The sequence below is a fragment of the Nothobranchius furzeri genome, chromosome 17 (genome assembly GCF_043380555.1).
Source record: "Nothobranchius furzeri strain GRZ-AD chromosome 17, NfurGRZ-RIMD1, whole genome shotgun sequence".
In the NCBI taxonomy this organism is placed as follows: domain Eukaryota; kingdom Metazoa; phylum Chordata; class Actinopteri; order Cyprinodontiformes; family Nothobranchiidae; genus Nothobranchius; species Nothobranchius furzeri.
The window spans coordinates 54,732,078-54,755,182 of NC_091757.1; the positions used below are offsets into that span (position 1 = coordinate 54,732,078).

General features: G+C 46.2%; 1 protein-coding gene across 1 annotated transcript in view; it reads right to left on the bottom strand.

The window, feature by feature from the left end:
- msh3 (mutS homolog 3 (E. coli)) overlaps window positions 1–23,105 on the bottom strand; it is a 74,672-nt gene that overhangs the window by 33,692 nt on the left and 17,875 nt on the right. Inside the window, exons 12-19 of the mRNA XM_070546173.1 lie at window positions 17,511–17,595; window positions 15,684–15,793; window positions 8,368–8,500; window positions 5,849–6,036; window positions 1,997–2,165; window positions 1,667–1,728; window positions 829–945; window positions 446–553 (exon numbers count right to left, since the gene is read on the bottom strand). Of these exons, the coding sequence (XP_070402274.1) occupies window positions 446–553; window positions 829–945; window positions 1,667–1,728; window positions 1,997–2,165; window positions 5,849–6,036; window positions 8,368–8,500; window positions 15,684–15,793; window positions 17,511–17,595 (972 nt within the window). The remainder of the gene's footprint in view (window positions 1–445; window positions 554–828; window positions 946–1,666; window positions 1,729–1,996; window positions 2,166–5,848; window positions 6,037–8,367; window positions 8,501–15,683; window positions 15,794–17,510; window positions 17,596–23,105) is intronic.

The following is a 23,105-nucleotide window of genomic DNA, read 5'->3' on the forward strand; positions in this document are numbered from 1 at the left end:
CAACAGAGGAGATTGTAAAAGTCTATTTTTTTCTTTTAAGGTGTTCACTTTTCTACTTAAAAATTTTAATTTAAAGAAAAACAAATGGAGATATGGGAGTTAAAAGAAGATGCCAAACAAAACTAATGCCAGCAGAAGAACAATGCTGATGGAAGTGAAACAAGTTGGACAGGATATTATAGGGATGCGTGCTTGCATGTGTGCATGTGTGCATGTGTGTGTGAGTGGGAGAGATGTGGGCGTTTTGGCAGAGCACGCTGCTCAGCCCGGTGCACACACCCACACACAGCCTGTCGGGAGTCTATAGGACACGACACGGGGCAACCCCCCCTTTCCTACACACACGCACAAACACACACACACACGCACACACGCACACACACACACATGCACACACAGTCAGTCGCAAGCACCAATATTGATAGTCTGCATCTGAGGATATCACCTGCAATAGTCCCCTTGTTTAGCCACCTCAGTCAATGAAAAGAGACAGTCCATGGTTGCTAGGTGACCAATAGCCCTTTTCATGGTGTGGTAGTGCGCCCCAAACTGGCTAAGGAGACAGAGAGGAAACAGATTTCAAGTGTAAATTAGGGTAAGGGCATACAGGTTTCCAAGTAGACAGCGCTGACAGCTGACAGGCACTCGACTAAACAGACTAAATCAGGCAGGCTGGGAGCTGTGGAGGCAAACCCACTAAACCACCGACTTGTTCTGTTTTAGCAGCTTTTTATTTGAATTGGTGATCAGGTGTGTGTGTGTGTGTGTGTGTGCGTGCGTGCGTGCGTGTGTGTGTGCGTGTGTGTGTGTGGCAGCTTTCTGTCATACTCCAGAAAATTGGTCCACTCCCTCTGACAGTCGAGAAGCAGCTGCTCTCTGAGCTGCTGTAGCTTCTTGTAGCAGTCGACCAGAAGAGGAGAGCGATACCTGCTGACCGCCTTCGTACTGCAGAGGGAAAACAGGAAAGAAGGGATTAAAACCAGTGGAGGATGAGATGTGCTTGAAAAGCAAGTTTGCAACTCAAAAGGATCACTTAAATATGAACTCATTCGCTGCCAGCGTTTCTCACCGTTTTTACTGTTTTTGTAAGAGTGACAGAACGTTGTGCGCTAGGATGACGTCGACGCCAAAACAACAAAAACAAAGCGGAGACTCGCCTCTTATGTCAGGAAGAACCCGCGCGTTTCGAGCGTTATCCGTTCTTTCATAATCTGTTGTTGAATTGTGATCGGCAGACACTTTTCCGGTTCGCGACTCACTTTTTTTACAGCAGCGGCCCAAAACGATCTCCTAACACATGGACGTTCTGCTTCCTGATCATGTGACGTGTGACGTATGCGGATGAAGATCGGCTTCAGAGCTGAGATGTTTGTTCTCACGGTGCGGGGGCTCGTCCGACACCCACACAGTAAAAACATGCAAATGACGACTTTAGTCGTCATTGGCAGTGAATGAGTTAATAAGAGCTGCTGCTAGCTGAAGGATATAAAAAAAACACACGTTAGCGTAGCTCTTTGTGAGTAGGGTCTAATTTTCTTAAATTACAGAAACATGCAGAATAATTGGCGAAGGCTGCAGCGTGAAAGTATTTTATTGTGTACTATGTCGATCATAACCGGTAGGTGGAGGTGAGGCTTTCCTGTCGGTCCTCTGTAAGGAAGCTGACCTGCTGATTTTGACCCAGTCATGGGGAACAACTGATGATGAGTTCTTCACCTCAATCAGGAACTGAAGACAGAGGAGAAGGAAGATGAGCAAATCTCTGGTAAATTAGATCAGAGACAGGCAAAAATAATCTGTCACCATAGATTAAAACCAACACACACACACACACACACACACACACACACACACACACACACACACACACACACACACACACACACACACACACACACACACACACACACACACACAGCTGCAGCAGAGACCTCCATCCAAACAGCCATCCTCCCACCATTTCTTTCCCTCACACACACAAAGCAGCAGGCGGTACCTCCTGTCCAGAGACGGTCGTGTAGTCAAACCCAGGTGCCTTCAGCACCAGCCCGACATCTTTACGGTGATCTTGAATCTTTCTGAGAACCTTCTGGATCTGCGTCGTTCTCTCCTGCAGCACGGGGAACCCAGACAGATCTGAGAAAAGTTCCGTCTTATTCCCAGACCTGCAGAAACAAACCCTTTAAATGTCACCGCTGCTGGTGATGCATCGCTCTACGAACCCATGCATCCTCGTTTTCTCATAAGTTAGTCTGATTGTTAATCCGATCCCTTCAGTAATGAAATCAGGAGGGGAAGAACTCTCCCGCAGGTTATTTGGATGTCTCGACACCAACTGCTATCACGTGCAGAGCGACAGCAGGCAGCGGGAATAACCTGCTGGGCCACAACTTGCATTTCTCAGTCAGATTCAGATAGATTATGGGACATTTTTATTATCAACTTGATTTCAATTAAATGTGGATGATTCCGTCATTTCCTACAGGATTTATCTTAATAATTAACCATTTACCTACTGAAGCAATGGATCTTAAACTTCTGAACTGTAGTTACAGGAACATGAAGCTGACTGGAGACGGTCTTCTAGCGTTTTTTCTTTAGCAAAGCGGTCAGTAAACGTTTTTTCTAATCTCCAGAGGAAACTCTCTTTAGCTTTCTGTGGTCTATGTTCAGCGCGGTACACAACATGATAGGAAACAGCACTGTTTACCTTTCAGTAGGTAAACTTACTGATTAATCAATCAAATCAATCAATCAATACTTTATTAATCCCAGAGGGAAATTAGAGTTTCAGTACACACAATTCAGAGATCAGACATACATGGGCAAGGCACATGACAAGAATTGGTGACTGTGGTCATTCACAACCCTGAGTCGCGCTACCTTAATAGAGATAAGAGGGTTACATGAGGATTGGTTCAGGTGGAGGGAAAAAAGACACTTCAGAGTTACCCTCCACCAGGAGGGCAGCTTTGCTCTGCAAAAAAAAAACACCTCAGACAGATATGCAACAGACTTCAGACAACACAACATGAGACTCCAATAGGAAGGCGGGGGGGGGGGGGGACTGGGATCCTGTTTCCCCCAGCAAGAGCAGCCATCTACAGCGCTCATCTACTGTACAGTCACAGGTGGGAGGGAGATCTTGGGAGAAGCGAAGAGCAGATTGACTCCTCCAGCTGATGACCTCACCAGGCTGAAGTCCACCAATCCGAAGGCGGGGAGAGGGGTAGGTCGGGTTTTCACAGCATCTGTCTGCATTCCTTCGTGGGGGTTTTAGTTGCTTGCCGCTCAAGGCTACCAGGGCGTCAGATTCGGATAACAAGACTTTGTTTGGGTCAGGCTGACATAATTTTCCTCTCTGCCTTCAGTCTTTAAACTGATCATTCCAGTCCTTCAGTGAAGCCAATTTTGGGTTTTTAAACCTGTCCATACCGTCCAGTGACTCTCTCCGAGATGACATCCATTTTGCGCACTAATACCGGCATCGCAGCTAGAACATTGTCCAGCTTACGATTCACCTCGAGTAACGTCCCAGTCTGAGAAGTCTCCACACGGACGGTTCTTTCCGTGGGTGCGGGTCGCCCTCCAATCACCCCTGTCTTCCCAAATTTCCAGAAAACCAGATATCCTCCCACTCCAATCAGGAGAAATCCAGTGATCATCAGGCCAAACATCCACACGTCTTCGATATCCTCGATTAAAGACCCCAGTGATGCAAATGACAGAACACATATTTCAGTGTGTTATTGTTTGTTATTGTTTTGTTAACAGTTTTAGGTTATCCTCATCTGTACAATACATTTGTGGGGTTTTTTTTCTTTCTTTTAAACAAATTAGGTTTTAAGTAAGGATGAAAAACATTCCATATTAAAGTTTTTTTTTTAGGTGCTGCATTACTAAAAATCTAGACAAACCATAGCAGCAGCAAAAGATTTTTCTCTGCAGGTCGGTCTAGCCACGCTCCATCGTAGCTTCAGCCGGACTACCACTGGCTCTGCTACGTTTAAGCCGGGCAAATCACATCGCTCCATGTTTGTAGACAGAAGTTTGGCAGACTTAGTGCCATCACGGCAGAGCTCTTTACTTTGTACGATGAGGACAGAGCTGCAAAGGAGCAACCAACAAAGATGTTGTCAGCTCAAGAATGGCGCTCATTTAGTAAGTAAATTTTATGTTTACAGCCCTTGTCACAGACATGGAATCACAAAGTGCTTCACATAGATCAGAACAAAATAAAACAAAGTCATAAAATCGTAATGATCTCAAAACAGAAGTAGATTAACATCAGAAAAAGTAAAGTCAGAAAATTATAAAATTTTATAAACAGATGAAAGATGAAAATTTTGAGTTAAAAATAAGAAAATAAAAGGTTTAGGTAAAAGCAGCTTTAAATAAAAGGGTCTTTAGCTGTTATTTAAAAGTGTCCAGACTGTCAACGCTGCGTAAGGATAAAGGAAGATCATTCCAGAGTCGGGGTGCAACAGTCTGGAAGGAGCGATCACCTCGACTTTTATATCTGGTCTTTGGAACTTCTAGAAGGTTCTGGTGGGCGTACCTGAGGGCTCGGGTCGGAGCATAAGGCTTTAACAGTTCTGTAATATAGGGAGGAGCTTGACCATGTAGAGCCCTGAAGGTTCTAGTCGGGACTCTAAAATGAACTCTAAAGTTAACGGGTAACCAGTGCAGAGACGTCAGAATAGGAGTGATGTGTGCTCTTCTGTTTGCTCCAGTTAGGAGCCTTGCTGCTGAGTTCTGGACCAACTGAAGGCGGTCAAGGTCTTTTTTGTTAAAACTTGTGAAAAGTGTGTTACAGTAATCTAGACGGGAGGAGATAAAGGCATGGAGAACCATTTCAAGTTCATGTTTTGACACCAAGCTTCGCAGTTTGGAGATATTTCTTAAGTGGTAAAAACTGTTTCGGACCAACGTTTTTGAGTGACCTCCACGTGACATTGATTGGTCAATAACACCCAAATTCCTTAACTCTGTCTTGACGGCAGAGGACAAATGTCCAAGTTTTAGACTAATCAGGGGAACCATGCTCTCAGGGGCAATGATCAGAGACATTCAGTCTTTTCAGAGTTTAACTGAAGGAAGTTTTCTTCTAGCCAGCTGGTGATCGCTGATAAACACTCTAGTAATTCAGACAGTTTATAGATCTCAGAATCCTTAAAGGAGCCGTACAGCTGAATATCATCTGCACATAGGTGATAAGAGACATTATGAAAAGAACCAAGTATCTGTCCAATAGGGTGTATGTACAGTAGAAACAACAGTGGACCCAAAACAGAGCCTTGGGGTACCCCACAGAACAGATCGGTAGAATCTGACATGATTTGGTTCGTACAGACACTGTAACTTCTGTTAGAAGGGTACCATCTAATTTTGAAACGGCTTTGGCAGAAAGTTGTTTCTTTGAGACGTGAGCAGGTAGAGGTACTTCTTTGATGGTGCATGGCAGATTCCACCGTTGACTGGTTTCTGTCATCGCGTTGTTTGTTGCTCTGATTGGGCCTAGCATTGTCCAGATGTGTGCAGAGACAGTTTGAAAGATTCTATCCTTACGAATGAGCTCATGGGTTGATGCCAGACTATTCATTTGCATGTATAGGATGACCTGCTAGGCTAGAACCTTTTATAAAAACATCCCAAACAATAATGAGTAAAGCCAATTCCAAGGAGATCTGCCATCTCCTGGAAATCTAATTTAACAGTAATTCAATTGTCTGTGTTAACTCAACAGCTTTGTGTCAGCTGCCACCTTTATGTCATTAATATGACTGTAATATGTTAAAAGCACACCTTTTGACCTCTTCTGTCTCACGTTTCCTTCTTAGATACTCACTTGGCCGACTTCTCATTGAGCACCTTGAGGAAGCCATGAGCCGGAGCCAGCAGGTCAGGAGTGTCCAACAGGAGGCTACGGAGCAGCGGGGAACTGATCTGTGACCGGATCGCTGGGAGGAGACTCTGCAGCTCAAGCCCCAGGCGAGAAAGACAGCTACTAACGAGGTAAAACTCCTGCGTGGAAGACTGAAACACACAATGGGACATAGAGACACGCGTCTAATGAAGGACTCAGCCAATCGGATGTTATTTCATGAATATTATAAAAAAATCTTAAAAACAGTAAGAAATGCTCTCTTTGATTTCCCATTGTGCCATGTGTCTGCTTGTCTTTGTGGGTTTTTGTGTGCAGATGGTGCGTTACGGAGAGGTACTGTACAACATTACATCACTAATCTCATCTGCGATGGATGCGACAGTGAAGCTTAAAGAGCCACGTCAGCCAAACTCTCTGAATAACACACCACATTAGCAACCATGCAGCCTGCAAGTCGTTGCAATATGGCAACAAAAGAAAAGAAAAAACACTTCCTGGAAACCAAAAACCTGCAAATTCACGATAGAACACAAGTGAAAATGTACAGAATATAATGCGTTAGGAGCTGTTGAGGATTTCTTTGAAACTTGGATCCAGTTTATATCAAAAGGCTGCCAATAACATGGATAAATGCTAAACTATGGCATTTACGGGGCGACGGTGGCACAGGAGTTAAGTGCTCGCCCCCTGTAATCGGAAGGTTGCAGGTTCGAGCCCCGCTCAGTCTGTCACTGTCATTGTGTCCTTGGGCAAGACACTTAACCCACGTTGCCTGCTGGTGGTGGTCGGAAGGACCGGTGGCGCCAGTGCTCGGCAGCCTCGCCTCTGTCAGTGCGCCCCAGGGCAGCTGTGGCTACATCGTAGCTCATCCCCACCAGTGTGTGAATGTGTGTGTGAATGGGTGAATGACTGATTGTGTTGTAAAGCGCCTTGGGGGGTTTCAAGAACTCTAGAAGGCGCTATATCAAATACAGGCCATTTACCATTTACCATTTTACCATGCCACAACATAAAGCTATTTCACCATTTATGACCCTAAACAGAAGCAGTGGCTGTTTTCTAATCGATGCTGTGATAATTGAATGATAAATCAATGTCCTGGAGATGCATGTGAACATAGTAATGCTCCTAATGTCACGGAACGATATCGAATCAAAACCCTCAGGTTAATGAGGGTCACCCTGAAAGCAGCCAAGACCAGCAAGCGTCCATGATGCTCCTTTATGAAACTCAGTCAGCAACCAAAGATCATAAGTCCCCTCATGCTGTTATGTCACTGGAGTCATCGAGACTCAGGCCATCACACACACACACACACACTGATCTTTGGCTGGGCTACATGACAATTACAGCCCGTCTGTGTGTCTGCCGTGTGCCGAGTTTAATGACATCTCATCTTTTTCTTTCAACAGTGAATGAAAGAGATGATGAGCATGAAACAAGATGTCCAGCTCGAACAGAAGCACCTTGTGACACACACACACACACACACACACACACACACACACACACACACACACACACACACACACACACACACACACACACACACACACACACACACACACACACACACACACACACACACACACACACACACACAAACGATAAAATCCATGTACTGTATATTAGACATGTCTGATGGGAAATGAGACCATGTCAGGAAATCGGGTGTTCCAGAAACATGAGTGCTCTCTGTTGTTAATCAGGAAGTCTGCTGTAAAAATATGAGGCGACAAAATGTGTTGATTGGAATTTTTTTCTTTTAAATCCTGCAGGAACAACCTAGCCTGGCACGCCAGACTAAATAAATGTATTATTTAGTCTGGCAACGCTCCATTGACGGCTCTCGGTTGTGGAGCGGGTTCTACCGTTGTCTTTCAAATGATCTCCGCATTCCACTGGACAATGAATGTGACATACTCACCGCAACAACCATCGGTAAATGAGGCGGTCCGCAGTTGAAGGAGAAAACACGTAATTTTTTTTTAAAAAGCACTTAAATACATCTACCTGCTCCCGATTCAAATGAAGCCCAAGTTCTAATAATCCAAAATGGATGTAAAAGCCGTTTCAAACGAGCTGTCGCCATCTTGTTTCACTCTGTTGCATCATCCCACCCACCAGGCATATGGAGTGCCCTGATTGGCCCACTAAGCAGATAAAGCTCTGATTTGTTCACTAAGCAGATAGAGCACTATGATTGGACCACCATTATGGACCAATCACAGCTCTTTATGTATTTGAAACCCCTCTAGAGAGCTGTGATTGGCCAGCCAGAATGCTGTTGGGGCTGCGGAGGTTCCAGTGGAGCGTTCCCAGACCAGACTTTGCAAAGCAAGAATTTGGTCTAGTTCACTAGGCTAGGAACAACCTTGAATTTCTTACCACCCAATATTACAAATGCACAAAATATAAGATTGTGGGGGAAAAAATCTGCCATCATATTATTTTACATGTGCACGTGTGTGTTTTACTACCTTCTTGTGATAAATGCTGCAGATGCCCCTCTCCAGGTCAGGCAGATGTGAAAGCAAGGCTCTGACAGAGTTTAGCGTTAGAGAGTCGGACTCCATGATTTCCTGCACAGCCTCCTGCCTTTGACTGATGGAGCTGAGAAGGTGGAAGAAGAAAAGGAAACGAAACGGCGTGAATTCCAGGGCGGAAAGCAAAAAGGACGAGTAATCAAAACCATGAAAGAAAAAGAAACGTGTCGTTAGAAAAGCTGAACCAGAGACGATTGCCACCAATTAGATTTATTGTGAATTCATAATAAAGAACTGATTGCTGTGCTTGTTATTGCCCACCCTCCTTTTTTTTTTGTGAATTTACCTCGTTTTCCCACATGAACGCCTGAGAAAATCCAAACAGTTACCCTGCAGACTTCACCTGCGGTTTCCTATTCACACATAACCAAACAGCAGGGTGGAACTGGAACTAACATCAGGTGGCAAACCGGGGAAGCACACAGGAGGATTCGGTTATATTTTATTTTAAAGAAAAGTTTTTAAAAAATCAAACTTTCAATATGCAAAACGTGCTCAATTACTATATGAAACTAAAACTTTGCATCTCAGCTTAACCGTCTCAACAAAACCGACCAAGTGAAGGAAAAACCTGAACCTCACACTCAGACCAAACCATGAATTAAGTGCAAGAGTGCTTGTGTCATCGGCTGATGTGCTGTGGGTCTAGGAATTATTCTGTCTGGTTGTAATCAGGATTTGAGTCATGCAATAGTATCTGTGTAATCTGAAAAGATAATCCTTGCACAACAACAAAAGAGAGAGAAAGGGTGAGAGAGAGGAACACAGGAGCAGAAATTCCTTCATGGACAATAACACTTGTGTGTACAAACGTTTGTTTTCTTCTCTTGTTATGGAAATTTTATATTTCATTACCTTAGTCCTATTAACAGACCCATTAACTGAATGTCCTGAAAGCGCAACACACACACACACACACACACACACACACACACACACACACACACATTCTTGTCCTCCCACACCAACGTGCACACTCTCTCTCTCACACATGATCCACTCCGATTCCTCTCTTATCTCTTTGCTTAAACAAACTCTGTGACCAGCTGTTCAGGGCACTTGCCACTAAATCATGATTTGGTTGTATGGCTGCCTTACTGAATCTTGTCTCTCTCTCTAGCTCCAGGAAATGAGTTTATTGGTAAACATATTGATAAAATCCATGACAAAATGTGGTCCTTCATGAGCCGGGGTCCCGTCACCTTGCGGCGCCAAGAACCGATGCCGGAGGACTGTCGACAACCTATTGGGCCATTCCCATCTGTACCGGGTCGGCCCGGGCCGGGTAGCCCCAGTCAGCCCCAGCCTGGCCCGGTTGATTCCACACATCCTTGTCTTGAGCCCATGTGGGCTGATTCTACCCACCAATCAGAGGCTTGCTCTAATGGAAGGTGTGAATTTGCTGTCAGCAGTGGGTGTGTTGGCCCTGGTTGGCCTGAAGCAGACCCCCTCGAGAAGAGGGCTGAGAATGAGCCTTGGTTGGCCCGGAAAAGTACCAGGCCACCCAGATATGTAAACAACCTACGCTACCCGGCCCGACTCGGTACAGATGGAAATGGCCCATAAATCTCCTCCAGCACTGAGTTTTGCTGGGGGGGTCGGTGAGGGTCTCGACGTCGCTGGGAGGAAATGTGGATCCACGAACTACTCAAGACCTGAGTGGAGAGATTTGGTGAGACAAGTTTGTTGTTGTTTGTTTTGTCTTTGTGGTACCGAGAGAAAATCCCAGGTGACAAAAGAATAAAGTGGTGCCGTCCGCCGTGACTAGGATGGTTTTGACGGGTTCTTTTGAATATTGTCTGTATTGGCTTGGGTTTTCTGCATTTTAGCCGAAATTAGGAATGCAACTCTGGTGTAAGAAATGAAGAAGACCGGTGTGGTAGCCATGAGATTAAGTGGTGACGTCCGCCTTGAATAGGATGGTTTTTGACAGCTTCTCTGAATGCTGTCTGCGTTCGGCTTGGTTTTAAACGTTTTGCCGGAGAATTCCAAACGTGCTCTAGTTATCATTGTTGTTGTTTGTTTGTCTTAGATGTTGTCTGGTTCAACTGTTGTTCGAATGGATGAGAGAGTGTCTGGACTTGCTTATTCTTGTAGAAAGAAGGATTTGCGACTCATTTGCGCACGTCTCAAGTTGGTGGTCAGACTTTTAAACAGGCTGGCTGATAAGTGAGTCCCGCTGTGTTTAGACACACAGCTGGAGGGCGAATTCGTAAGCCTGAATCCGACCTCATGCCGAAGAAGAGACGGCGTGGCATCTACATTGGGGAAAAAAGAACTCACAAAATACCTTTTGAGTAAATATTGTACATTGATGGAAATGTCAATCCAGGAAATGTGGAAATGATCAGAAAATTATCAGAGGATTGCTGGAAAACATGATTTTGATAACCGCTGACGTGTCACAAACGTACTATGGCTACGAGGATGCACAGAGCGGTGGAGAGAAAGAAAGGGATGAAGACGTGAAACAGAGAGAGAGAGCACAGCCAGGCTCAAGTAACCCAAACAACAGCTGCTGTGCTCTGAGCTAATATGGTCTCATCAGTCGAGGCCTCAAAGGTAACTTAAACTAAAACATAAAGATGAAAAATTAACTCCTTGATGTTCAGTGGCCATTACAGTGGACAGGTTCTCAAAATTGTAATTTACTTATTTGTTTTTTGCTATTAAGCTCAGCTGTTGAAGACTTTATTGCGTTTGAGCCCCTCTATGTGGACTTCAGTAAGTCCAGCCAACAGATTTCATGTTCAGAATACACGCCGTCCACTGTGGTGGACGTGTAGTAATGTTACAAAAAATGTTTGTTGAAATTTGCTTCATTCACACCTGAGGATGAATGAAAGACATTGATAAATAATCATGGTTGAAGATTCCATATTTCATGCATCAAAGGGTTAAGCGCTGACCACATATTTAATTCTGGTATTCTGGTGACAAATACCATTTGAACTATAAACTGTGTCAATGTTGATGGCTGAAAGGGAAAGGGTCTTAGTGGAACCCCTCAATTTGAGAAATTTACTATCAGTATTTGGTAGTAGAGTGTATATTTTAGTCAAAACCTCTTGGATCCAAGACCAACAAATTAGTGACTATTTTCAAATTGCATTTTATCTCCTTATTTTGTTTATTTTAAATCTTTGTCTCTGACATTTTAAATAAGGCAAGGGAGCTCTCAGCGAATGACAACTTAAACCTATTAATGAGTAGTCTAACTGCTGAACACGTCAAATACAGGGAGTGCAGAATTATTAGGCAAGTTGTATTTTTGAGGAATAATTTTATTATTGAACAGCAACCATGTTCTCAATTAACCCAAAAAACTCATTAATATCAAAGCTGAATGTTTTTGGAAGTAGTTTGTAGTTTGTTTGTAGTTTTAGCTATTTTAGGGGGATATCTGTGTGTGCAGGTGACTATTACTGTGCATAATCATTAGGCAACTTAACAAAAAACAAATATCTACCCATTTCAATTATTTATTTTTACCAGTGAAACCAATATAACATCTCCACATTCCCAAATATACATTTCTGACATTCAAAAACAATACAAAAACAAATCAGCGACCAGTATAGCCACCTTTCTTTGTAAGGACACTCAAAAGCCTGCCATCCATGGATGCTGTCAGTGTTTTGATCTGTTCACCATCAACACTGCGTGCAGCAGCAACCACAGCCTCCCAGACACTGTTCAGAGAGGTGTACGGTTTTCCCTCCTTGTAAATCTCACATTTGATGATGGACCACAGGTTCTCAATGGGGTTCAGATCAGGTGAACAAGGAGGCCATGTCATTAGATTTTCTTCTTTTATTCCCTTTCTTGCCAGCCACGCTGTGGAGTACTTGGACGCGTGTGATGGAGCATTGTCCTGCATGAACAGCATGTTTTTCTTGAAGGATGCAGACTTCTTCCTGTACCACTGCTTGAAGAAGGTGTCTTCCAGAAACTGGCAGTAGGACTGGGAGTTGAGCTTGACTCCATCCTCAACCCGAAAAAGCCCCACAAGCTCATCTTTGATGACACCAGCCCAAACCAGTACTCCACCTCCACCTTGCTGGCGTCTGAGTCGGACTGGAGCTCTCTGCCCTTTACCAATCCAGCCACGGGCCCATCCATCTGGCCCATCAAGACTCACTCTCATTTCATCAGTCCATAAAACCTTAGAAAAATCAGTCGTGAGATGTTTCTTGGCCCAGTCTTGACGTTTCAGCTTGTGTGTCTTGTTCAGTGGTGGTCGTCTTTCAGCCTTTCTTACCTTGGCCATGTCTCTGAGTATTGCACACCTTGTGCTTTTGGGCACTCCAGTGATGTTGCAGCTCTGAAATACGGCCAAACTGGTGGCAAGTGGCATCTTGGCAGCTGCACGCTTGACTTTTCTCATTCATGGGCAGTTATTTTGCACCCTGGTTTGTCCACACGCTTCTTGCGACCCTGTTGACTATTTTGAATGAAACGCTTGATTGTTCGATGATCACGCTTCAGAAGCTTTGCAGTTTTAAGACTGCTGCATCCCTCTGCAAGATATCTCACTATTTTTGACTTTTCTGAGCCTGTCAAGTCCTTCTTTTGACCCATTTTGCCAAAGGAAAGGAAGTTGCCTAATAATTATGCACACCTGATATAGGGTGTTGATGTCATTAGACCACGCCCCTTCTTATTACAGAGATGCACATCACCTAATATGCTTAACTGGTAGTAGGCTTTCGAGCCGATACAGCTTGGAGTAAGACAACATGCATGAAGAGGATGATGTGGACAAAATACTCATTTGCCTAATAATTCTGCACTCCCTGTAGTAAATTTTTGTCAATGACCAATTATCTGACGTATTGATGGGGCATACAGTGTGATCTTGACTACATTTCATAACTCTGATTCCAGAAAACATGATAAAGTCTAAAAAATCTTTGTTCCACACCTAAATTTATAAATTTATAAATGGGATTTAGATGATGAATGTTCATTTGGCTTTACTGAGTGATTCCGCCATTTCTTAGTATCTATATGGAATTTAAATGTTGAAGATTCGGTTGGTTTTTTCCCCCCGTGACTGAGTGAGATTAGGCCATATCGCAGTGCCATGCCGAACCTCACCGTTTCCTTATCTTAACCCAAACAACGGATACAGCTGGAGTCTGCTAGTTGCGCTCACCTATACACACACACACACACACACACACACACACACACACACACACACACACACACACACACACACACACACAGAGTGTGACCTGACAATTTTCCAAGTAAGATAATTAGCTGATTACTCTAGAAAACCTGCTAACTATCTGACGCTTGTGCATCTGTTGATTACCAATAAAACTTGATTATGAGAGTAAACACAAATAATATTAAGCAGAGTGTAACCCTGTTAGGAGATTAAGTGAACAGAATTAAAATGTCAAATTAACCCCCAAATTCCACTACCTCCGCTCCGCTCCGCCCCCGCCCTCTGCAGCCGCTCGCTTCCGAACTCAAATTTTTACTGCTACCCGCTCTACAACGGCTCCGCTCCGGTGCGGAGACCTGAGGGGGGCAAACAAGCATGCGCGGGATTTTCGAGATCTTGAGATACAGTCCGAGCAATAAACGCGGAAGTTAGATCCAAACACCCGTTGTGTGGGAGAAGCATCGGCATGAACTGTTTAATCTGCCCATCATTTGTGTTGAGAGATCAGCAGTGTTTGGATCAACAAAGGGCGACTATTTTGATAGTGGAAAATGTATTTATGACTTACTTTTGTGCATTTAAACTTCAGCCGCCACTGATAGTTGTTAAAAGTTGTTAAACCTGTGCATATGAAACAAAAAACGCCTTTTGTTTATCGATGTAATGTGAAAAACGGAAGTTGTGCTTGCTCCTTTTCCTGTTGGGCCGTTGTGATTTCTGTCCATTTACTGCGGAGGTGCTCCGGCGTCCGGCAAAAATAGGATCGATTCTATTTTTGCCGGACGCCAGAACAGAGGGCGGCGCACGGCGCCGCACTGCCGGAGCACGGCCGCAGTAGTGGAATTGCTCTGATTGACTACAACGGGACCGATTTTGCTCCGGAGTTCGTGTCGGAGCGGAGCGGAGGTAGTGGAATTTGGGGGTTAGGAGTGATGATAAATGTTTTGTTTTTTGAACCTAAACTAAACAATGCCAAGGAACCTCACGTTGATGTCTTGGTCCCGCCCCGGTTGCCTAGGAGATACGTCATCGGGAGCCGCCAAGACGTGTTCCAATGTTCATGTTCTCTGTTTGTTAGCCGTTTAGCTAGCTGAGCAAGGGCACACGGGAGGTGTCTTGTAGCCTAGCCTTGGTCAAAGATTTCCCAGAATACACTGCGGTATTTTCAAAAGGATGGCGGATCAGAAGCCGGCAGTTACTCTGGGGGCAAATTTCAAGTTTAAAAGTAAGTCAACTAATTTCAAATGTTTTTTTAGATCAAAAGAAGATATCTATGGTTGGTTAGTTGCTTAGTAGTTGCAGCTTCGGTGGCTAGCGGGTAGTAACTTGCTTATTTATTTAATTTAACAAATATATATACACAGTTTTAAAAGTAAAAGGCTCGTTGTGTATTTATATTGAAACTAATACGTATAAAATATAACGTTATCTCCCGTGTCACGTGACGTTACGTGATCGCCGTGGAAGCCGCAGTCACGTGATGCAAGTCTGTTCCATTTAACCGTTTTCTTTGACCAAGGAAGGACAGTCTCCTTGCAAGACATCACCTGGCAAGGCCAGGAGCCCTGACACTGAGAAACACCCTAAGTCTCTGAAATATATAAACACATTAGTAAATACACTATCATTGATCAGATACGAGTGTTATGGTGGCAGGACACCACAGAACAGCGCTACGCCCTCTGTCGTCCTGGCGGGGAATTGCTTTGGTACACTCCGCTGCCTGAACAGAAGTTTGAGTGTGAAAACCTTTCCGACACTCAGTGTGCTTCTCTCTGCTGCGGAGCTCACGGAGAAGCACAAATCAGGCTTAACCCTGTAAAGGGTCATTTTAGCACATAAATTATTAAAAAATATTAAAAGTTGTAAAGTGTTTCTTTAAAGAACAGAACTATTCATTTGTAGTTTCCAATCACACAATCACATTATGACAAGAAACCTTGTGAAGCAACATAAATATGGGATGTTTTCCCACTTCTGTACACATGGTGTGAAATCAGGATGAAGTACGGAAAAATTCAGGTTCATACCGACTAGTAGGGCTGAAAATAAACCACACATGAGTACGTACTGCAGGTCTGTGAGGGGCCTGCTGACCCACTTCCTCATCAGTCTCCTTCCAAACGCCGTGCGAGTGTGGTCCAGTACCCACAGCAGACTTCCCTTTACCCTTCCATCAGTCTGTGATGGAAACACACAACAGGGAAAAAAAACAGTTTCATTGCATGAGCATCATTATAATTTTAAAGTTCCTGTAAGGTGATAAATATACTACTGTGATCACCCGAAACGCTTATTTGGAAGTGAATTCAAAATTTTGGAAAAACAACACTGAAATTCAAGTATTTTATAAGGATTTCAAGCACCTTCAAAAACCCCGTAGCAAGATGAGTGACTACAAAATGGGTTTTTATACTTATAAGGTCATCCAGTCGTATGATCAATTAATCTGCAGACTTCCGGCATAAACACAAAAATTATTCAGTAATAAAAATGTAACAGAATGAAATGACTGTTTCCCCTCTCCTCTGACACAGAACTAGTCTGCATGAGATATGGCCTCAAGGTCTCATGCATTTGCTTCTAAGCTGCTTCTTTTCAGCTCAACAGAAGAATGAAGAATGAACTCTTTTCTTTTAATTAATCAAAGAACTTTATTTTAATGAAGCTAATCAAACAAAGTGTTAGTCAATAATAAGATGTGACCAATCTGTGAAATCAAAATATTAATTACTTTATTATAATCCTATAGAATATAATAAGTAATACGACTTTAAATGTTTCCACTAGGACTGATCTCACGTAGCGTTAAGACATGACACACTGCTTTACTGATCCAATCAGAATCTGCCAGATCTGACGGAGGCGTGGTTTTGGTGGTGTTTGGTAAATCTGTCATCTTTTCATTCGACCATAAACCAAAACATCCGAAGTATAAAACTATGCCCACGTCACCTTTAACGCCAGTTCAAAGCGTTCTAGAGAAGTTGTCGGAGTGGCCAATCCGTAACTTTCCTCTTCAGCCGAAAGAACCGACAAGCTGGATAAAATCTGTTGCTGTTCCACCTGCTGCAACAGTTCCTTTCAGAATAAAAGCTGAACCATCACGACCCAGGTTTGGGTCTCGCTAGATGCCAACAAAATTGTCGTGACCCGGAAGTATCTCACAGACTGGTCTGGTCGGCAACCGCTGCTTTTCCTACCGGCTCGGTTCCAGAGAGGGTCAAGCTGGACCTCGACATTCCTGATCTAGACGGGGACTTCCAAAAGGGTATGTAGACCGGCAAATGGTGTCAAATGTGTTTCTGAATCTCCTAATCAAAGCTTAACGCGAAGACATCACCTTCAGTTCCCATCAGAACTAATCGCTTCTTCGGATTTGCTGGTTCTGAGCAACATTCCACATTACACCATTCTCTGTCTCATCCACCTTAGTTACGCCATACATTTAGTGTTTAAAGTCAGTCTAGTTTAATTTGTTTTAATAAATCTTTAAACTTGACTCTCTTCTGTTGTCTCCGAGATAATACGAAGCTGTTATCTAATCCCTGCAATAAAAAGATCCAATCTTCTTTTTTAAAATAACCTCACAGATCTGTAAGGTGGATTTTATATTTCCTATGGAATCCTACGCCTTATGGCTTATTAAATAACACGTAATTTAAATCATTAAAAAAATAAATGTTTACCGTCTTTTAAACAATGTGCATGATCAAACTTTAAGACTCTGATCAGGTAACTTAGTTCATCATTAAACTGTAAAATAAAACTGCAGCATAGTACTCAGTTGTTGCGTGGGGTAAACATTTGTTTCCAGGTTACATCAAAAGACAACGCAACAATAAAGTACATAAATTCTCTTTCTCATCCTGATTGGATGTTGGGCTGTGGATTTTACCTGATTGGTGAGTATTTCCAGGTTCCTGAGAGTGGTGGCGTTGAGTGTCACACCCTCCGATTCACAGGACAGCCGCTGGAACGAGCTGCAAGAAACACATCCATTTTAAAAAGCTCCATGAGCAAAAATTCAATGTGTCTTGTGGTTAGAAGTTTACAAATGTGATAAAGGAAAACTGTTTTAATAAACCAAAGAAAAGTGATTCTTGCTGCAGAAAAATGGGAAGGCTGTAATTTGCATCCTTTCTGATAGGAGATTTTGACGTAGCAATAGTTTTTATTTTATATTAAGCTAGATCTACAATGATCTCAGTGGCTGTTGAGTTAGAAATTTGACCAATTTCATGTTTGACATCTCTCTGCATCTCTCTGCTGACCAAAAACCACATTTCATAGTTTTGTGGAGTGGGTAAGTGTACTAGGAGGTGCTCTTTACCTGCTGTATGGCTGTTGGCTGTAATCAGGGTATCTGCGGGTGTAAGGGAGCCAAATTTAAGACTTTTTACGACCTTTTCTAAGGCCACTTTGACCAAATCTCCTCCTTGAACCGTCACCTTATCGTGGTGGAGGAGTTTGAGTGCCCTAATGATCCTAGGAGCTATGTTGTCTGGGGCACTTAGTGCCCCTGGTAGGGTCTCCCATGACAAATTGGTCTTAGGTGAAGGGTGAGACAAAGAACGGTTCGAAGGATCTTTCATGGCGGTGAAAACGAAGAGTCGGAGTACCCGGCCCGGAGGGTTACCGGGGTCCCACCCTGGAGCCAGGCCTGGGGTTGGGGCCCGTGAGCGAGCGCCTGGTGGCCGGGCTTTCGCCCATGGGGCCCGGCCGGGCCCAGCCCGAACCGGATACATGGGCTCGTCCAACTGTGGACCCACCACCCGCAGGAGGAACATGAAGGGTCCGGTGCAATGTGAATCGGGTGGCAGACCAAGGCGGGAGCCTTGGCGGTCCAATCCCCGGACAAGGAAACTAGTTTTTGGGACATGGAACGTCACCTCGCTGGCGGGGAAGGAGCCGGAGCTTGTGGCAGAGGTTGAGCGGTACCGGCTAGATATAGTCGGACTCACCTCGACACATTGCATTGGCTCTGGAACCCGAGACCTGGAGAGGGGTTGGACACTCTACTTTGCTGGAGTTGCTCCGGGTGAGAGGCGGAGGGCTGGGGTTGGCTTTTTGTTAGCCCCGAGACTCTCTGCCTGTGTGTTGGGGTTTACCCCGGGGGACAAGAGGGTAGCTTCCTTGCGCCTTCGGGTCGGGGAACGGGTCCTGACTGTTGTTTGTGCGTATGGGCCAAATATCAGTTCAGAGTACCCACACTTTTTGGAGTCCCTGGGACGAGTGCTAGATAGTGCTCCATCAGGGGACTCCATTGTCCTGCTGGGGGACTTCAATGCTCACGTGGGCAATGACAGCTTGACCTGGAGGGGTGTGATTGGGAGGAACGGCCCACCTGATCAGAACTCGAGCGGTGTTTTGTTATTGGACTTCTGTGCAAGCCGCAGTTTGGCCATAACGAACACCATGTTCGAACATAAGGATGCCCACCGGTACACTTGGTACCAGGGCAGCCTAGGTCACAGGTCGATGATAGATTTTGTAGTCATATCATCTGACCTGCGACCGTATGTTTTGGACACCCGAGTGAAGAGAGGGGCGGAGCTGTCAACTGATCACCACCTGGTGGTGAGTTGGATCAGATGGCAAGGGAACATGCCGCGTAGACCTGGCAGACCCAAACGCATAGTGAGGGTCTGCTGGGAACGCCTGGCAGAAGAACCTGTCAAGACGGTCTTCAACTCCCACCTCCGGCAGAGCTTTGACCACGTCCCGAGAGCAGTGGGGGACATTGAGTCCGAGTGGGCCTTGTTCCACTCTGCGATTGTCGAGGCGGCTGTTGCTAGCTGTGGTCGTAAGGTGGCCGGTGCCAGTCGTGGTGGCAACCCCCGTACCCGCTGGTGGACACCAGAGGTTCGGGGAGCCGTCAGGCTGAAGAAGGAGGCCTACAGGGCGTGGCTGGTCTGTGGGTCTCCGGAGGCAGCAGACAGGTACCGGATAGCCAAGCGGGGTGCAGCAGTGGCAGTTGCCGAGGCAAAATCTCGGGCGTGGGAGGAGTTTGGTGAGGCCATGGAGAAAGACTATCGATCGGCTCCAAAGAGGTTCTGGCAAACTGTCCGGCGCCTCAGGAGAGGAAGGCAGCAACTCGCTCACACTGTTTACAGTGGGGATGGGGAGCTGCTGACGTCAACTGAGGCTATAGTCGGACGGTGGAAGGAATACTTTGAGGAGCTCCTCAATCCCACCAATGCGCATTCCGAGGAGGAACCAGAGCTGGGAGGCCTGGGGATGGACTGTCCGATCTCGGGGACAGAAGTTGCTGAGGTAGTCAAACAACTACACAGCGGCGGAGCCCCGGGGGCGGATGAGGTTCGTCCTGGGTATCTCAAGGCTATGGATGTTGTAGGGCTGTCATGGTTGACACGTCTCTACAACATTGCGTGGTCATCGGGGGCAGTTCCTAGGGAGTGGCAGACCGGGGTGGTGGTCCCCATCTTTAAGAAGGGTGACCTGAGGGTGTGTTCCAACTATAGGGGGATCACACTCCTCAGCCTCCCTGGAAAGGTCTACTCCAAGGTACTGGAGAGGAGGGTCCGATCGATAGTTGAATCTCAGATAGAGGAGGAGCAATGTGGTTTTCGTCCTGGCCGTGGAACTGTGGACCAGCTCTATACCCTTGCAAGGGTGATGGAGGGGGCATGGGAGTTTGCCCAACCAATCCACATGTGCTTTGTGGATTTGGAGAAGGCTTATGACCGTGTCCCCAGGGGCACCCTGTGGGGGACGCTCCAGGAGTATGGGGTGGGTGGCTTTCTGTTAAGGGCCATTCAGTCCCTTTACCAGAGGAGCGTGAGTTTGGTCCGCATAGCCGGTAGTAAGTCGGACCTGTTCCCAGTGAGGGTTGGACTCCGCCAGGGCTGCCCTTTGTCACCGGTTCTGTTCATCACATTTATGGACAGAATTTCTAGACGCAGCCGTGGTGTGGAGTGTGTCGAGTTTGGAAGCAGGAGAATCTCGTCTCTGCTTTTTGCGGATGATGTGGTCCTCCTAGCTTCATCCAGCTCTGACCTTCAGCTCTTGCTGGGTAGGTTCGCGGCCGAATGTGAAGCGGCTGGGATGAGGATCAGCACCTCCAAATCTGAGACCATGGTTCTCGACCGGAAAAGGGTGGCTTGCCACCTCCGGGTCGGGGGAGAGGTCCTACCTCAAGTGGAGGAGTTTAAGTATCTCGGGGTCTTGTTCACGAGTGAGGGTAGGAGGGATCGGGAGATCGACAGGCGGATTGGTTCGGCGTCTGCAGTGATGCGGACGCTGAGCCGATCTGTCGTGGGGAAGAGGGAGCTGAGCCAGAAAGCCAGGCTCTCGATTTACCGGTCGATCTACGTCCCAATCCTCACCTATGGTCATGAGCTTTGGGTAATGACCGAAAGAACGAGATCGCGGATACAAGCGGCCGAAATGAGTTTCCTCCGTAGGGTGGCCGGGCTCAGCCTTAGAGATAGGGTGAGGAGCTCGGACATTCGGGAGGGACTCGGAGTAGAACCGCTGCTCCTCCGGATCGAAAGGAGCCAGTTGAGGTGGTTTGGGCATCTGGTCAGGATGCCTCCTGGACGCCTCCCTGGGGAGGTGTTTCGGGCATGTCCTGCCGGCAGAAGGCCCCCGGGTCGACCCAGGACACGTTGGAGAAGTTACATCTCCAATCTGGTCCGGGAACGCCTTGGGGTCCTGCCGGAGGAGCTGGTGGACAAGGCCGGGGAGAGGACGGCCTGGAGCTCCCTAGTTGGGATGCTGCCCCCGCGACCCGGACCCGGATAAGCGGAGGAAGACGAGACGAGACGAGACTTTGACCAAATTGAAGCTATTTTGTTAAATTAAATTTAAGCTATAATTTCCAGCTATTGCCTGGAACCGGTGCTGTGGGGGACGCTCCAGGAGTATGGGGTGGGTGGCTTTCTGTTAAGGGCCATTCAGTCCCTTTACCAGAGGAGCGTGAGTTTGGTCCGCATAGCCGGTAGTAAGTCGGACCTGTTCCCAGTGAGGGTTGGACTCCGCCAGGGCTGCCCTTTGTCACCGGTTCTGTTCATCACTTTTATGGACAGAATTTCTAGACGCAGCTGTGGTGTGGAGTGTGTCGAGTTTGGTGGCAGGAGAATCTCGTCTCTGCTTTTTGCGGATGATGTGGTCCTCCTAGCTTCAGCCAGCTCTGACCTTCAGCTCTTGCTGGGTAGGTTCGCGGCCGAATGTGAAGCGGCTGGGATGAGGATCAGCACCTCCAAATCTGAGACCATGGTTCTCGACCGGAAAAGGGTGGCTTGCCACCTCCGGGTCGGGGGAGAGGTCCTACCTCAAGTGGAGGAGTTTAAGTATCTCGGGGTCTTGTTCACGAGTGAGGGTAGGAGGGATCGGGAGATCGACAGGCGGATTGGTTCGGCGTCTGCAGTGATGCGGACGCTGAGCCGATCTGTCGTGGGGAAGAGGGAGCTGAGCCAGAAAGCCAGGCTCTCGATTTACCGGTCGATCTACGTCCCAATCCTCACCTATGGTCATGAGCTTTGGGTAATGACAGAAAGAACGAGATCGCGGATACAAGCGGCCGAAATGAGTTTCCTCCGTAGGGTGGCCGGGCTCAGCCTTAGAGATAGGGTGAGGAGCTCGGACATTCGGGAGGGACTCGGAGTAGAACCGCTGCTCCTCCGGATCGAAAGGAGCCAGTTGAGGTGGTTTGGGCATCTGGTCAGGATGCCTCCTAGACGCCTCCCTGGGGAGGTGTTTCGGGCATGTCCTGCCGGCAGAAGGCCCCCGGGTCGACCCAGGACACGTTGGAGAAGTTACATCTCCAATCTGGTCCGGGAACGCCTTGGGGTCCTGCCGGAGGAGCTGGTGGACAAGGCCGGGGAGAGGACGGCCTGGAGCTCCCTAGTTGGGATGCTGCCCCCGCGACCCGGACCCGGATAAGCGGAGGAAGACGAGACGAGAGACGAGACGAGACGGTGCTAACCACGTGGCGAACATGGGATTAGCCATCCAGTTACCATTAAACTTGCACTTCCCCATGGCGCAGGCTCCCACTAGCTTAACCAGCTAATGTGCTCATCTAAAAATAGCCCCCTTTCACAACCAACTGAATGTGTACGGTTCCGCTTACGGCAACATCACACACAAAAAATGCTGAACACTAACTAGAAATTCACGAAAATTTTACAGAAATCAAAGAATCTTGTTTATTGGGTCTTTGGTAATTTAAGACCTTTGGAAACTGTATTTAAGGATTATTTGTCATTTTTAAGGCCTTAAATTTGGAAAAGCAAATTTAAGACTTTTTAAGGACCCGCAGATACCCTGTGTACTGCTAGCAGTTAGCATGTTCAGTTCACTGATAACCAATAAAAAGCACAAGAAGAAAAACAAGTTTACTTCTTTATTGGCATCATGGCATAAGAGAGAATGTCTTTGGAGGAGAAGCAAATAGCTAAACCAGAGTGAACACTGGCACAGCCTACACCAATTTGACAGTGGTAAAGAAGGATGCTAAATCACAAAC